The sequence below is a fragment of the Oryx dammah genome, unplaced genomic scaffold (genome assembly GCF_014754425.2).
Source record: "Oryx dammah isolate SB20612 unplaced genomic scaffold, SCBI_Odam_1.1 HiC_scaffold_14, whole genome shotgun sequence".
NCBI lineage: Eukaryota > Metazoa > Chordata > Mammalia > Artiodactyla > Bovidae > Oryx > Oryx dammah.
The window spans coordinates 22,092,916-22,108,955 of record NW_024070198.1 but is presented as its reverse complement, the minus strand read 5'-3'; the positions used below and the strand labels follow the sequence as shown (position 1 = coordinate 22,108,955).

The following is a 16,040-nucleotide window of genomic DNA, read 5'->3' as shown; positions in this document are numbered from 1 at the left end:
AGTGTGATCTCAGCTAAATCACTTAAAATATCTCTGGGTTTCAACTTCATTCATAAAAGGGGGACAAATCTGCCATGCCTCCCTCACAGGTTGTGTAAAAGTTTCAAAAAGGTATGGTAACTAGGCTTATCATGGTGAACATTTTGAAATGTACAGAAACATCATGAACATTTTGAAATGTACAGAAACATCAAATCACAATATTGTATAACAAGACATAGTATTACAGGTCAATTCTATTTCAAAAGTAAACAAATTAACTCACAAACAGAAAGATCAGATTTGTGGTTACCAGAGGCAGGGGGTGGGGGAAGGAGGAACTGGATAAAAGCAGCCAAAAGACACAGTCTTCTAGCTATAAGATAAATAAGTGTTAGGGTTGTAATGTACAGCACAGTGGGCTTCTCCGGTGACCCAGTGGTAAAGAATCCACCTGCCAGGGCAGGAGGCACAGGAGACATGGGTCTAACCCCCGGGTCAAGGAGATCCCCTCGAGAAGGAAATGGCAACCAGCATTCTTCACTCCAGTATTCTTGCTTGAAAAATCCCATGGACAGAGGAGCCTGGCAAGCCACAGTCTATGGGGTCAGAAAGAGTCAGACGTAACTGAGCAACTGAGCATGCATGTAGGCACATACAGCGTGATAAATGTAATTAACACTGCTGTATGTTACACATGAAAGTTGTTAAGAGACTAAATCCTAAGAGTTCTCACCAGGAAAAAAAAATTTTTTTTCTATTTCTTTAATTTTGTATCTGTGAGATGACAGATGTTCACTAAGCTTATTGTGGTAATCATTTCATAATGTATGTAATTCAAAGCACTATGTACATCTTAAAGTTATATAGTGCTATATGTCAATTACATCTCAATTAAACTAAAAGAAGAATGAAGTTCCTGATCTGAAATATAAATAAAACAAAAGTGAAAAAAATTCAATAAGGTAGTAAATGTGAAAGTGGCTTTGAAAATTCTAAACATATAAATATTACATAAGATAATCATGATTAGGAAAACAAAGGTGGAGTGTGTGACACAAGAGATTCTGGGAACAAGTGAAGACTGAAAGAGCTGCATTAGAGAAAGCTCAGGTCCTAAAACCAGTAAGGATTTTCTGTAAGAGAAAGGTTACACTGCAAGTATTAAACACTTCACTTGTGTCATCAACTTCCTATCTGATGGCATACGTGAGTTAGAGAAAGAAAAATAGCTAAAACAAAACAGAACACTAGCCAAAAATAACACTTATAACTCAAGCAAAGAATGAAGCTTATAATTGTATGAACGCTGATTCCCCACTAAAGTGGGACACTAAGAGCTCCAGGAAGGATCAGCAGTAAAATAAACCAGAGCAAACTACACCTGTGGGCCAAAACTGGCTTGCAGCCTGTTTTTTTAAAAGAAAATTTTATTTATTATTCATTTAAGTATTATCTGAGTCTGCATTTGAGTTACAATGACAGAGTTGAGTAGTTGCAGTTGCTACAGTCTGCAAAGCCTAAAATATCATATAGTCTTATACTATAAAGAAAAAGTTTGTCCACCCTTGCAATAAATCAAACACACTTACCTGTTACCTTATTTAAAACCTCCTTTAGATGACTGAAACTATGCAGCAGAGGATCCCGTTCTTCATCCTATAACACACAAATTAAAAAAAAAAAAAAGAATTCATTATCAGACCAAGAGTAAAAAGGAAATAAAAGATAGATCAAGAGCTCTTTCTCTGAATCCAACCAGAAAATTCAGTCAGTTTTCCTTCTGACGAAAAGGAAGTTAGCCATGGTTCATTTTTCCAGTTCCCTAATCTCTTATCTCACAGAAGTACTCTGGGCTTACCTAAAACAGTACATCCTGAAGTAAATTAATCTACACCAAGACCATGGCATTCAAGCTACCACAGACTGCTAGGTCTTCTATATGTTCTATGGTCTGAATGATCACGACCCCTCAAAACTTCTGTGCTGGGACTTTCCTGGTGGTCCAGTGGTTAAAATTCCAGGCTTCCACTGCAGGGGGCACAGGTTTGATCCCTCATCGGAGAACTAAGATCCCACATGCCAAGAGTGTTCCCTTGCCTCTTCTACCATGTGAGGATACAATGAGAAGTGTGAGACCCAGAAGTACCTCATCCAAGCATGCTAATGTTCTGATATTGAACTTTCAGCCCCTAGAAATAAATAGTTAAAAAAAAAAAAATCTGTTTATAGGCTACCCAGTCCATGGTATTGGGTTAGAGCATCTCAAACAGACTGAGACATGTATTACTCTATCTCTTCTCTTTCTTCATAGTTATCATAGTTATATACATTCATCCCTAACTCCACTCTTACTTATAAAACAGTTCATTTTTATTAATGAAAGTGAGAAATTTCTAAACAAACATATACATATTCACCAAGCTAGAAATGTCTAAACTTTAATTTTACAATTGAACTCAAAACTGTTTTATACAACTGTAACAAAAACATCACTGAACATACATATGCAACAAAGAAAGTCAGCTTTACAACAGTTAAGCTTACTCATCTGATTAGCAAGATATGGTCTCCTCTATATTTGAAAGCTTGCTGAATTTCCAAGGAGTACCATTACAAAGCCATATTCCATTTGCCAATAACTATACTAATTGAAATGAATTTGATAGCTAATTATAGTTCTCAGGAATCAGAAGGCAAGGAATCTATATCACAATTTTTTCCCAATATTGAATATTAGAATAAATTCTTAGAAGTAAAATTTCTGATTCAAAAAGTAATCAAACAAAAAAGAAGATAAGAAATCTTTTTGACATATTTAGGCATATTAAAGAGGTCCCAAGTACTAGCTTAAGCTGCTTATAAAAACAGCTAGAAGAAAAATGGTATCATCTTTTGGGTTCTAGAGAAAAAAAAGCAGCTTATAAATTTGACTCTTATTAAAATAAAAAGAAGGGTCCTTGATACCCTTCTGAAAAACTCTGAATTGCTCCTATTATCATTATTACCAGGAAACTGACCATGTATCAGATCCCCTACAACAACTCAGTAACCAAGTGTTCTGCCCATCCCCCACTTACCAGTGGTGTATGGGTGCTCCATCGGGCATTTCGTTTGATGGCCCCAACCACAATGTTAATTTCCCCTTGAATGATGTAAATATTTTTATCCACCATCCTGGCAAACCTACTGAAACAGTTAAGAGAAAAGTTAGTTAATATTTGGTTACCCAAGAGCATCCCCATGCTTGAATCAGTACCTGATAAGGTTAGAACTATGATTTAGCTTTTTAGTACCAAGATTCCCCACTTATAATAGTAAAATGTGATAAGGTCCTTCTTATGTTATGAATCCAATTACCTGGCTCTTCTAGAGGTCTCTGAAAGTTCAAGATACAACTCAAAAAACATCACACCAGAAATTTTCTCAAAGGTACCTCAACAATCTCTAACAAGCATTCAAATTCTTCAAAGTCAACTGTCCCCCAAATCTAGCAGATACCTTTGTGTGCCTAGCTTGTTAAAGAAATATTTCAGATCTTCCTGTTGTTCTTTTACTTTATCAACCCAATCAATAATGAAGGTCTAAGTTAAAAAAAAAAAAAAAAAAGAATGAAGGCTGTTAGAAAAATAGCCTTAGTTTGGAACCACAGTTACAGTATCAGTTTTTAGACTGCATTTATTCTGCCAAGTCAGCTCCAGAAAATTGGACAGTGGCAGTGATACAAGCTTTGAAAAGTTCTGAAAAGTCAAGTTCACTTGCTTATAGCAGGAAATCTCTAATAAGCAAACTGAAAGGTAGACTCTTCTTGGCATAGAGAAAACCTTAATAGGAACTTATTAAAACCAACCTAATCACTTCCCATTATTTAGAAAGAAATCCTCCTCAAAATAGATAAAATTTTAAAAAGCAAAAGGGATAAAAAGAAGGGAAGGGGAGACACACAGTTACATAGACATTTAGACCAGGCTCAAGGAAAATTAAAACACCAAGGCTACACATGTACTCCAATGCAGCACTATTCATTGCAGCACTTTTTACAATAGCTAGGACATGGAAGCAACCTGTATGTCCCTCAACAGACGAATGGGTAAAGAAGTTGTGGTACATATATACAATGGAATATTAGTCAGCAATAAAAAAAAGGATGCATTTGAGTCAATTCTAATGAGGTGGATAAACCTAGAGTCTATTATACAGAGTGAAGTAAGTCAGAAAAAGAAAGACAAATATTGTATACTAGCAATATATATGGAATCTAGAAAGATGGTACTGATGATCCTACTCACAGTGCAGCAAAGAAGATGCAGACATAAGATCATTGTGGGGGAGGGAGAGGGTGGGATGACTTGAAAGAGTAGTATTGAAACATATACATTACCATATGTAAAATAGATAGCCAGTGGGAATTTGCTGCATGACACAAGAAATACAAAGCTGGTGCTCTGTGACAACCTAGAGGCATGGGATAGGGAGGGAAGTTTAAGAGGCAGGGGACATGTATATGTCTGTGGCTGATTCACGTTGATGTATGGCAGAAACCATCACAATACTGTAAAGTAATTATCCTCCAATTAAAAATAAAATAAAAAACAGTGAGGTTAACAGAGTAAGTGAAGCAATTTCAGACATATTTACTTAATGAGCACCTACTATGCATAAAGCTTTCAGAGTGCTAAGGATACAGAGCAAAAGACATGGAAAGAGCCTCACACATACTGTGAAATGAAAAAAAAAACCAAAAACTGTAGTATATGATTATATGTTACTAGTTATGTAAAAACAAACCAACCAATCCTACATAAAATACTAGATTTTCATTTTTAAAAAGATGCAGTATTTAACATAAAGTAAGATATAAAGCCCTTGGACTGCAAGGAGATCAAACCAGTCAATCCTAAAGGAAATCAACCCTGACTATTCACTGGAAGGACTGATACTGAAGCTGAAGCTCCAATATTTTGGCCACCTAATGCGACAAGCTTACTTATTAGAAAAGACCCTGAAATGACTCCTTTTCAGGCCTCTTAGAAAAGACTCCTGCTGGGAAAGACTGAAGGCAGGAGAAGGGGATGACAGAGGATGAGATGGTTGGATGGTACCACAAATTCAACAGATATGAGTTTGAGCAAGCTCTGGGAGATGGTGAAGGACTGGAAAGCCTGGCAAGCTGCAGTCCATCGGGTCACAAAGAGGCGGGCATGATTGAGCAACTGAACAAAAGCAACAAAGATATAAAGGGGCCTCCCTGGTGGCTTAGTTGGTAAAGAATCTGCCTTCATTTCAGGAGACCTAGGTTAGATCCCTGGGATGAGAAGATCCCCCTGGAGAAGGGAATGGCAACCCACTCCAGTAATCTTGCCTGGAGAATTCCATGGACATGGGAGTCTGACAGGCCACAGTTAACGGGGTTGCAAACAGCCGGACAGGACTGAGTGACTAACACTTTCTTTCACTTTCAAGATATAAAGAGTGATATAACAAGCCAGTATCCAGATTAAGAACAGTACAACTGAAGTCTCTGTGTGTCCTTCCTAATTACATCCTTCTCTCTTTCATCCATAGTCCCCACTATTCTAAATCTGATGTTTATTAAAATTCTATGTTACTTTATACTTTTACTTCATTGATATGTATCTTTAGACAGTATCTATCATTCTGCCTATTTTTATATTTTGTATAATATCAGATTGTATGTATTCTTCTGCAGTTTGTCTTTTTCCCTTGAAATACTGTGTTTGTGAGTCATCTAATGTTGTTACAGGTATATAGAGAGATATACTTACAGGTATATAAAGAGATATGTAAACAATGAATAAAAGGTTTGAGTAGATACACCAAAACTCAATAACCACAGTTATCTCTAGAGAAGGTATTATGAAATTAGGTTGTAATCAGAGGATACTTATAGCCTTATCTATATTCTAATTTTTTACAAGAACATATTACTATACTATCAATATAATTTAAAATTAATAATTATGAAAGAAATGAGATATAATTTCTGCCCTTGAGGCATTTATAGAGTTCAGCAGGATCTAAAAGAAAACTGAGCCAGAGACACGGCGTGGGGTGGGGGTGGGGGGTGGGGGGGTGGAGCACGCTGCCAGTAGCTCTGTTTGCATATTTTGCATAAAGAAAGTGAGAAGCATGAAAACTATGACAAAGGAAAAGAGTACAAATTTTGTTCAGGCCCATAACACCTCTCTCAATCCACAGGGAATTCCAACAAAAAATAGTATCTACTGTTTAAAGATTTTTATTTTTTGGCCTCACCATGCAGCATGTGGGATCTTCCCCAACCAGGGATCGAAATGATGCCCCCTGCACTGGGAACACAGAATTTTAACCACTGGACCATCAGGGAAGTCCCAACATTTATTTTAATAACAATTTAAACAAACAACTAGGTTAGTCTCAGAAGACTAAATGCTCTAGGCACACAACATTCTCTTCAATGAATGGCGAGGATTCAATGATGAGAACACATAATGATGAAGAGGAAGAGAATCAAGAAGTAGAAGAAAAATAAATTCAAAAATAACTTAAAGTATCAGAAAAGATAAAATCTCTAGTATCTCTTCTTCCTTAAATTGTTTAGGCAAAATGAATATGTTCTAGATCTCTGGAAAGATATTTAAGACACTCTTACCATAGTGATAAGTATCCCCACCTGTCATTCGGGAGACCAGGGTTTGTTTCCCCAGTGTGGAGGAGTGTTAAACATTGGGTTTCCCAGGTGGCACTAGAAGTAAAGAACCCACCTGCCAAAGCAAGAGACGTAAGAGACACAGGTTCAATTCCTGGATTGGGACGAGCCCCTGGAAGAGGGCATAGCAACCCACTCTAGTAATCTTGCCTGGAGAATCTCATGAACAGAGGAGCCTGGCGGGCCATAGTTCAAAGGATCACAGAGAATCAAACATGACTGAGGCGACTTGACATAGCACAAAACAGAGGTTGCCACTGGAGAACAGAACTCCCAGTTCCTTCCTCTCAACAGTGGAGAGGGGAAGACTTACTTTTCTTTGTATATTCTTTTATACTTTTTGAATTTTGTGTCACATACATATATTACCTATTTTTAAACTTTAACAGATTTTTTTAAATGAGTAGGCTCTTTAGAAAAATAGTTGTATTATTTCATGTGTAAATGATTAAGAACAGCAATCAAAGTTAACTAACAAACATTCACCTCAGTCAACCAGATATTATTTAGCACATGCTAAGCAAAATGCTAGACAGAGTCATACTGAATTATCCCTATCCACCCACAAGGAATTTATAATCTAATAGATTAAACACATACATCTACACACAACCCATACATATCCCAATACATGAGTGGTATGCAGTGTCACAGCGGTGAAGTAGAGGAAATATTCCTGTTAGAGAACACTGGAAAAGCAAACAAAAAAGAGGATTCAAACAGCCAAAAATACAAGAGAATGGCAAGAGTAAAAGCTTACTGGTAGGAAAATTCAGTATGTATTTAGAGGATCAGGATTATTCCAGACGTGTTGGAACATTATTCCTAGGAGAATAATAGCAGGTAAAGCTACAAAAGCAAGTGGGGGCCTGGAGGGCTTTCAATATATGTAGTATATATACTGACTACAATCGTTGTAAAAAATATTTGGGGGGGGGGCTGGAGAGGACCACTGTAAAATAAGAATATTTAATTTCTCTTTTTTTGGTTGTGCTCCAGGGCATGTGGGATCTTAGTTCCCTGATCCAGGGTCGAACATAGGTCCCCTGCCCGTGATTCCCCTGTAGCGGAAGCTCGGGGTCTTAACCACTGGACTGCCAGGGAAGTACCTTTAATTTCTCTTTTGAAGAACTAAGAGGACTTCCCTGATGGTTCAGTGGTGAGAATCAGTTGCCAATGCAGGAGACATGGGTTGGATCCCTGATCCAGGAAGATCCCACGTGCCACGGAACAACTAAGCCCCTGGGCCACAACTATTGAGCCTGTGCTCTAGAGCCCAGGAACTGCACCTACTGAAGTCCAGCCACCCTAGAACCCGTGCTCGGCAACAAGAGAAGCCACAGCAAAGAGCAGCCCAAGTGCCACAACTAGAGAAAAGCCCGTGAAGCAACAAAGACCCAGTACAACCAAAAGTAAATAAAAAAATTTTTTCAATAAAGAACTAAGAGCAAGAGAGAAAACACCCATACTGAAAACAATACAGAAACAAGAAACAACACTATACTACAAATTGCAAACAAAAGTGTCAAGACTTAACTGAGATCTACATGCTATTTGGTAGGCTTTCGAACAAGAAATAAATTTTTAATTGGGATACCACCTGAAGTAATCGACCTACACTAAATCAAAATTCATTAGGCATCAAAAGCTAACAAATTTCTAAGATAGCAAAGGTCTAACAAAAAAATCATTGTCACAAGTTTCTTAGCGAAAAAAAAAGAAAAAGAAAAAGAAACATGTATGAAATAAAGAGGAATTATTTTCAAGGACTGTGTAGAGTTGCCTAATCTCCCTCCAAGCCTTGAAGCACGTCTCCTCACCCAAGAATCTCCCAAGGGAAATTTGTCCTTTGGGTTCAAAAGGGAAGCTCTGACGAACCACTTGCTGCCTGGTAGCCAACGACCTAGAACCTCCTTGTCACAAGGTCACAAAGGCCAGCAGACACCTCATGAGTATGGCAGAAAAGAACTTAAGGTTTACCTTTTATCAGAAATAATATAAGAACAAACAACTAAATACACAACACAGCAACTAACATCCTCCAGGCAAATAGGCCACTGTCTTATCTGCCCAGAGACTCTTGAGCAACATATATTATTTGAAACCACTATCTCTTTAAACCTGGGTCTAATAGGATTCCTCTAGTATTTTGCAGCATCCCAGTATGGATCCCAAGAGGATCCAAAGAGGAGTCGTCACTGTATCAACTAGCAACTCCCTCTAGACTACACCGCAGGGAAGCACAAAAAATTTACAACAGGAGCTAAGGGGAGGAAGATGTGACTAGCAGGGAAGGGCATACGCATTGCCCTAGCTTTGGTGATGCTCTGTTTTTTAAGCTTGGCCGGGGACACTGATGCCCCATGTATGCTGTATATACTCTTTATATAAGAGACCATCAAGGGACTTCCCTGGTGGTCCAGTGGTTAAGACTCTGCCCTCCCAATGCTGGGGGAGTGGGTTTGATCCCTGATTGGGGAACTAGGATCCATGCCTTGCAGTGTGGCCAAAAAATATTTCTTAAATAGACCATCAAAAGTTCTTTCTTGTTCAAGTCACCATCTTTGCTGTCTGCCTTTGTGCATGCTGTTCCTTTTCTGTTTTGAACATTTTTCCCCACCCCTTTCCACCTGGTAAATCCTTACTCACTACATTCAAAAGTCAATGAGAGACTTAGAATACCACAGTGGTATTCTTGACTATTATCACCTATATGATCTTAATTAAACAAGTTTCTTAGGCTCTCTGAGCCCCAGTTTACAGTTCTCATTGCAAAACTGAGCTAGTACCTCCTCATCCACTTGTTGTTAAGGCCAAGCATGCTATTAGGAATATTAAAACCCCTCAAAGCTTGGCTGTTATTATGATAATACCTAAGGTTTAAGTCTTCCCTAGCTAACCCACTTTCCAAGAGTGTTTTTTTTTTTCTGTCACCCCATAGCACTGCACCTACCTCTATTTAAGCATATCTTATGCTAATTTATAATAATTTATTTAGTCTGTCTCTCCCATGAGTCTATGAGCATTTCAGGAAGAGACCATAATTTATCATCTTTTACATAGAAAAATGATAAATACCTAGTAAGAAAAGTGATAAATACTGAATGAATAAATGAAAGAATATCAAGACTGACTCTTCAACATTGATGCAGTTCACATCCACCTCTTGTGAGAACAACTGCTTCACAGAAGACAAGGACTCTAAGCCAGGCAGGCAAAACTTTCTGTAACCCATGTTTGTTCCTCTACTATTAAAAGAAGTTACAAACCTTCCATGTTAGCCACTCTATGGACAGAAAGAACCCACATTTATCCACCAGTCAAAGAATAATGCTTCTGATTTACATCTATCTTCCTGAAGTCTCCTCATATGCTATGTGCATGTTCACATTTCTGCTATGAAACATTGTAAATAATTATAATTCTTTATGTAATTGTCAGTTCTTCATATTCATGTATATGTGTCTTATTTTCTTTGGTACTAGATTAGCTGGGGCTTCCCTAGTAGCTCAGACAGTAAGGAATAGCCTGCAATACAGGAAACCAGGGTTCAATCCCTTGGTTCAGAAGATTCCCTGGAGAAGGGCATGGTAACCCACTCCAGTATTCTTGCCTGGAGAATTCCATGGACAAAGGAGCCTGGCGGGCTATAGTCTATGGGATCTCAAAGAGTCGGACACGACTAAGCGACTGAACACACACACACAGATTATTCAGTTCAGTTCAGTCACTCAGTCGTGTCCAACTCCTTGCGACCCCATGAATCGCAGCACACCAGGCCTCCCTGTCCATCACCAACTCCCGGAGTTCACTCAGACTCACGTCCATCGAGTCAGTGATGCCATCCCGCCATCTCATCCTCTGTCGTCCCCTTCTCCTCCTGCCCTCAATCCCTCCCAGTATCAGAGTCTTTTCCAGTGAGTCAACTCTTCGCATGAGGTGGCCCAAGTACTGGAGTTTCAGCTTTAGCATCATTCCTTCCAAAGAAATCCCAGGGCTGATCTCCTTCAGAATGGACTGGTTGGATCTCCTTGCAGTCCAAGGGACTCTCAAGAGTCTTCTCCAACACCACAGTTCAAAAGCATCAATTCTTCGGCGCTCAGCTTTCTTCACAGTCCAACTCTCACATCCACACATGACCACAGAAAAAACCACAGCCTTGACTAGACGGACCTTAGTCGGCAAAGTAATGTCTCTGCTTTTAAATATGCTATCTATGTTGGTCATAACTTTTTTTCCAAGGACTAAGCGTCTTTTAATTTCATGGCTGCAATCACCATCTGCAGTGATTTTGGAGCCCACAAAAATAAAGTCTGACACTGTTTCCACTGTTTCCCCATCTATTTCCTATGAAGTGATGGGACTGGATGCCATGATCTTCGTTTTCTGAATGTTGAGCTTTAAGCCAACTTTTTCACTCTCCTCTTTCACTTTCATCAAGAGGCTATTTAGTTCCTTTTCACTTTCTGCCATAAGGGTGGTGTCATCTGCATATCTGAGATTATTGATATTTCTCCCGGCAATCTTGATTCCAGCTTGTGCTTCTTCCAGCCCAGGGTTTCTCGTGATGTACTCTGCATAGAAGTTAAATAAGCAGGGTGACAATATACAGCCTTGACGTACTCCTTTTCCTGCTTGGAACCAGTCTGTTGTTCCATGTCCAGTTCTAACTGTTGCTTCCTGACCTGCATACAGGTTTCTCAAGAGGCAGGTCAGGTGGTCTGGTATTCCCATCTCTTTCAGAATTTTCCACAGTTTATTGTGATCCACACAGTCAAAGGCTTTGGCATAGTCAATAAAGCAGAAATAGATGTTTTTCTGGAACTCTCTTGCTTTTTCCATGATCCAGCAGATGTTGGCAATTATTAGTAGACCATTATTTTTTTTCGTCATTGCTTAAAAGTTGTTCTTATCCAGCTAGAAATTAGATTCTCCAAAGGCAAAAACTCAGGGTTTTTTCTTTTTCATAGTGCTCTGATGTCTAATACAGAGCTATGTAAACCAAGAAAACTCTGATGGGCATACTGAGAGGGTAGAAGGTACCAGGGAGCTGAACAACCATCAACTGGCCCTTCCAAGGTTTATCTTCACTCATCTCTCTAACATCCCAGAGAACCACCAAAGATGCAGAGCTTTTAAGGTTTCTATAGCTAGCCAAAGAAGATGCCATAATTCTGTGCTTTGTTGAAAGTGAACAAAAATTACTGAACTAGTAAGCAACTCACTGGGCTCAAGAAATTTACTTAAAGTGTGGAGGTAAGAGAAAATCAAACCAAGAAATAAGCTGATTCCCTGAGAGGATACAACTGGAAAATCCTCCCAACCCAATAAGCAGGTGACTAGTGTACCTCAGCTCTGCCATTCCACCTCCTCCCTCTATAGACATTCTGAGGTTATCCCAAGAACTATATGCAGTGAGTTACTGAGATAAGCCCAAAGTTGTCCAATTATGTCCTTTCTGTCACCTTGGAGATGCAAAATGAAACAAGGCTTCTTTCTCTCACTCAGAGCATCCAACATGACAACTCAGCATAAAAGTTGGCAGAGTAGGACAAATATTAAAAAGTGAGTCTGTATGATTATACACAGTGAACTGCAGTGATTAAGTCTCATAAGGTCTGCTCATCTTGAATATCAGGAGTCTTCCTCCACTGTCATGGCACAGAATCCAGTATTTTCCACCTGTAAAAGGCTTTTAAATAATTTAACTAGCTGCCAACAGTTTAAAACACAATGATCTGAATTCCCAGTTTCTCCTGAAAAATAGGAAGAATGGTCATACTGTGCCCACATTTCAGTATACTATAGTCACTACTATATCCTAACACATTCCCTCCTGGCTCACTTCACTCAATTACATTATCTGCCTGATACTCAGGCATTTGAGCTTGCAATCCATAGTTTATTTATATGATGGCAATAAATCATTATTTCATGATCACATCCACTACAAGTGGGCTCCAAATCACCACAAAGTCCAGTACATTTTCATTTAAATAAACAACTGCCATTGAACGTAATGAAATACAGAAAAAGAGGAAGAATAAAAGCTAAAGAACTAACAATTACACTTAGACAGCTCTTCTAGCCAGAGGTAAAATTGACCTCCCTGACTCCCTTCAACTCAATTCCACAATTACCCCACAACAAATTAGTCACCTTGAATCTCAAGGACAGACTGATCAATCAACAGAAGTGCTGTACAAAGACAAGGCTGATCCTTCCAGTGAGTACTGTATAAAGACAATGGGTCTCCTCAAAAGCAGGAGCTGTGTCTTTTTCCTCTCTAACTGCTAGCCAGTTTAAGTACCCAAACAATGAAGTTATTATCTAAAAGTGGCAGTCATCCTGCCTTCTGGAACACAGAGAACGAAGTAGTAGTGTAACTACTGAGAACTTGAGTTCAACTGGGATTGGTGCCCAGCTACTTATGAGGAGATGCATCTACAACCTGAGTTTCCACTGTGCCAGTGAGCGTCACTGTCAAGATTAAAACGTACTGTCTACAGGCACTTATAAAAAGAAGCTCAAATACAAATCTTGAAGGAAGAACAAACTTTCTGATTTGGGATGGGGGCTGGAAGTAAAGAACTATTTCTATCCAGAAAATGACTTTTCAAATAAGAAAAGGTAAAATCTTTGATGCCTGACTTACCTCCAAGCCCAACTGAAAAGATGCTGAATTGGTTATACTATCTATCCAAAGACTAGACTGCCTATTATGCAAAGCATTATCAACTCAACAGGGATCAACAGGGCCTATCAACCCAGATGAGAAAAGCAGACCCTGGATACTTCAGGTTAGGTAAGTTCAAGTTAAAATGCAAATAGTGTCCTATAATTTCCACCCCATTTATTTTAAATCAACAAATACATACACACACAATTTCAGGAGGGCAGAGTTTAGTCACTCTAGAATCTAGATTGTTTTCCCTTCTAACACAATGAGGTTTAGATTCTCCTTGTTACTACCTCACCATGCAAAAGGCCTGACTGCCAGGGTTAGAACCAGGCCACAGGATCACACACTAAATCTAATCCTAGGTACAAATAACACTTACTGAGTGTACATGCTAAAAGGCACTTAGGCTGACATGCACAGTATAGGCCAGTACACATATACTGCTACTGCTTTTTAGAGCACATAAACTGAGCACAGCAAAGCAACCTCCAATCGGACCTTTCCATTTGTACCCTCCACAGGGTCCAGAGGCGTGCCTTGTGTACCAGATTTAAAAGCATACCAAGTTGTATGTCGTGCATTAAAAGACACTATACCTATTCCTTATTTTTAAAGGCATTCTTTATCACTGAGGGACTCTTATAGCTTTACAATACAGCAGTTTGTCAAAGTCATCACAGCACCACAAACTATACTCTTTGGGGTTATGTTCCATCATTCATTCTGCTGTCCTGACCCTACCACTTTTAAACTGACTGAATATCTCTCATGACTCTTCCTACCACTAAAAATAATAGGCCAACAGTACCAACTTCACAGGTTTCAAATCCCTCTCTGCTCTCCTCCAAGTATGTTGTAATAGAATGACTTCCTTGAGATTAAACTTCATCTCCTTAGGCCAAGTGAAGAGAAGACCTGGAGAAGAGATGGCAACCAAAAATATACACCTGAAGAAAATATTTGTAAAAGATGAAAGAGGCTCAGAAGATTAAGTCCAGTGTTTACACACAGACCCAGACTGGCAGGTGAGCAGCCCCATAAAAGGAAAGCCTTCTCTTAACCCAGGCCCTCGGGAAGCTGACCTCAGTCCTTCCACAAGCTTTCTCACTACCTGGTCTAGTAGTAGTGATGATCAGATCATCATCATTAATAAAGCAGTTCAGCTGTGTTAAAGAGGCAGTCACACAGAAGTGGGCGCTGCACAAAATCCAGAGAGACTCTCATCCAAGCTCTAAAAATCAACCCTGAAAAGTAGATATGATTCTCTTCAGGTTTGCTTTCAGCTTCTGAAAACTGGGCTCTTTAGGACACAGAGAGCTCCAATAGAGAGGAAACAGGCTAAGCCTGGGAACACAGGGAGAAGGATTCGGGTACTTGCAAGAGATCAAAAGGCAGAGTTGAAGTCGCCCCTCCGGCGGCAGGGGCCTGACCTTTGCCCCCTGCACCTCTCCCAGTGCGCTCCCACAACAATCTCTCCCTCATCTCGTTCTTGCCCCTGCGCCCCTAACCCAACCCGGCTCATTCGGTTTAAGGGCTCGCCTCTCTTTAATCCCTCTCGTCATGTCAGGGAGGCCTTCACGACACTGGAACTCTAATAAGAGACTTCGCTGACCTGTCAGCGGATCCAAAATGGCGGGGCCTAGTCCCAGGACCGGCGGCCGCTGCTCATGTCCAGCCCGGGCCTCGAAGGCGTCTCCGAGCGGCTCTCCCGACTCTGGCGGCAGATAAGAGGAGGAAAGGAGCCCTTTCCGGGAGTTGAGGCCGAAATCAAAGCCCACCCAGTTAGCCAGGAAGAGTCGGCCAGAACGGGCGGTGGAGCCGGCTACCTTCCCTGTCAGCTCACTGACGTGGTAACTAGCCTCAGTCTAGCCCGCTGCCTGGTAACTGCACGAGCCCTGCCGCTCATAGCCAATCATAGCTTCGAATAGTGAAAAATGGCATTTCGGTTACCCAATCGAAGAAACGAAATTGGCGTCGGGAGGCGGGTAATGCCTAAAGAGGCGAGATTACAAGGGAAAGAAAAAGATAGGCAGGGAACAACCAACAGATACGAGGACTCTCTGAGTGACAGCTCCTAGAACCAGTAAAAAAGCAGAAATTATGCTTGCAGTTGGAGAGGTGGAGTTAGGTAGAGTTAGGTTGCAGTGCACAGTTTGGCAGTGGCTGCTGGGCATTAATGCGGAAGAAAGCTGTGATTTGCTGGAAAGGGGGCGGAGTCCGTTTTGAGAGCCTTGAGTGGCCGACACTATTCTCTCTACGCCGAAACCGGCCGCTTCTCCCTATTAAAGTCACCTGGGTCAATATCATAAACTTGAGGAATCGTTTTCTTTCAAGGCAGCTCAAGGGAGCAATCTATTCCAACCTCCCGTCCCCCACCGTGCCTTCTGCTTGCTTGACTTCTCATAAATGAACCTGTCCCATCTCAACTTTGTTTCTGTGTCTTGTGCCTCATGCCTATCATCCTGAAATAGACAATGGGAAGTGACAGAAGGCTTGGATATCTAATTCAAGTCCTTTCATTTTATGGATCAGGAAACCGAGTCCCAGATTGGAAAGATGGCCCCCATGTTTGTATACCTAGTTAATGACAGAGCAGAGACAAACCTAAGTGTCCTCACCTCTAGTCCAGTTCTTTTTTTTCACTGCCCCTCGATACCTCTTACACTTTAG

General features: G+C 40.2%; 1 protein-coding gene across 9 annotated transcripts in view; it reads right to left on the bottom strand.

The window, feature by feature from the left end:
- Positions 1 to 15,237, bottom strand: part of GBF1 (golgi brefeldin A resistant guanine nucleotide exchange factor 1) — a 123,956-nt gene extending 108,719 nt beyond the window's left edge. For 6 of the 9 annotated variants that reach the window (XR_005723494.1, XM_040254274.1, XM_040254265.1 and 3 more), the window contains exons 1-4: positions 14,983 to 15,220; positions 3,481 to 3,563; positions 3,060 to 3,168; positions 1,572 to 1,638 (exon numbers count right to left, since the gene is read on the bottom strand). Coding sequence is in view for 8 of the 9 variants with exons in the window: in XM_040254274.1 (XP_040110208.1) it covers positions 1,572 to 1,638; positions 3,060 to 3,155 (163 nt within the window). In the remaining variant the exon portion in view is untranslated. Of the gene's footprint in view, positions 1 to 1,571; positions 1,639 to 3,059; positions 3,169 to 3,480; positions 3,564 to 14,982 lie in introns of all 9 variants that reach the window. The other 3 variants (XM_040254267.1, XM_040254266.1, XM_040254269.1) reach the window with 3 other exon arrangements.
- Between the last annotated feature and the right edge of the window lie 803 nt (positions 15,238 to 16,040).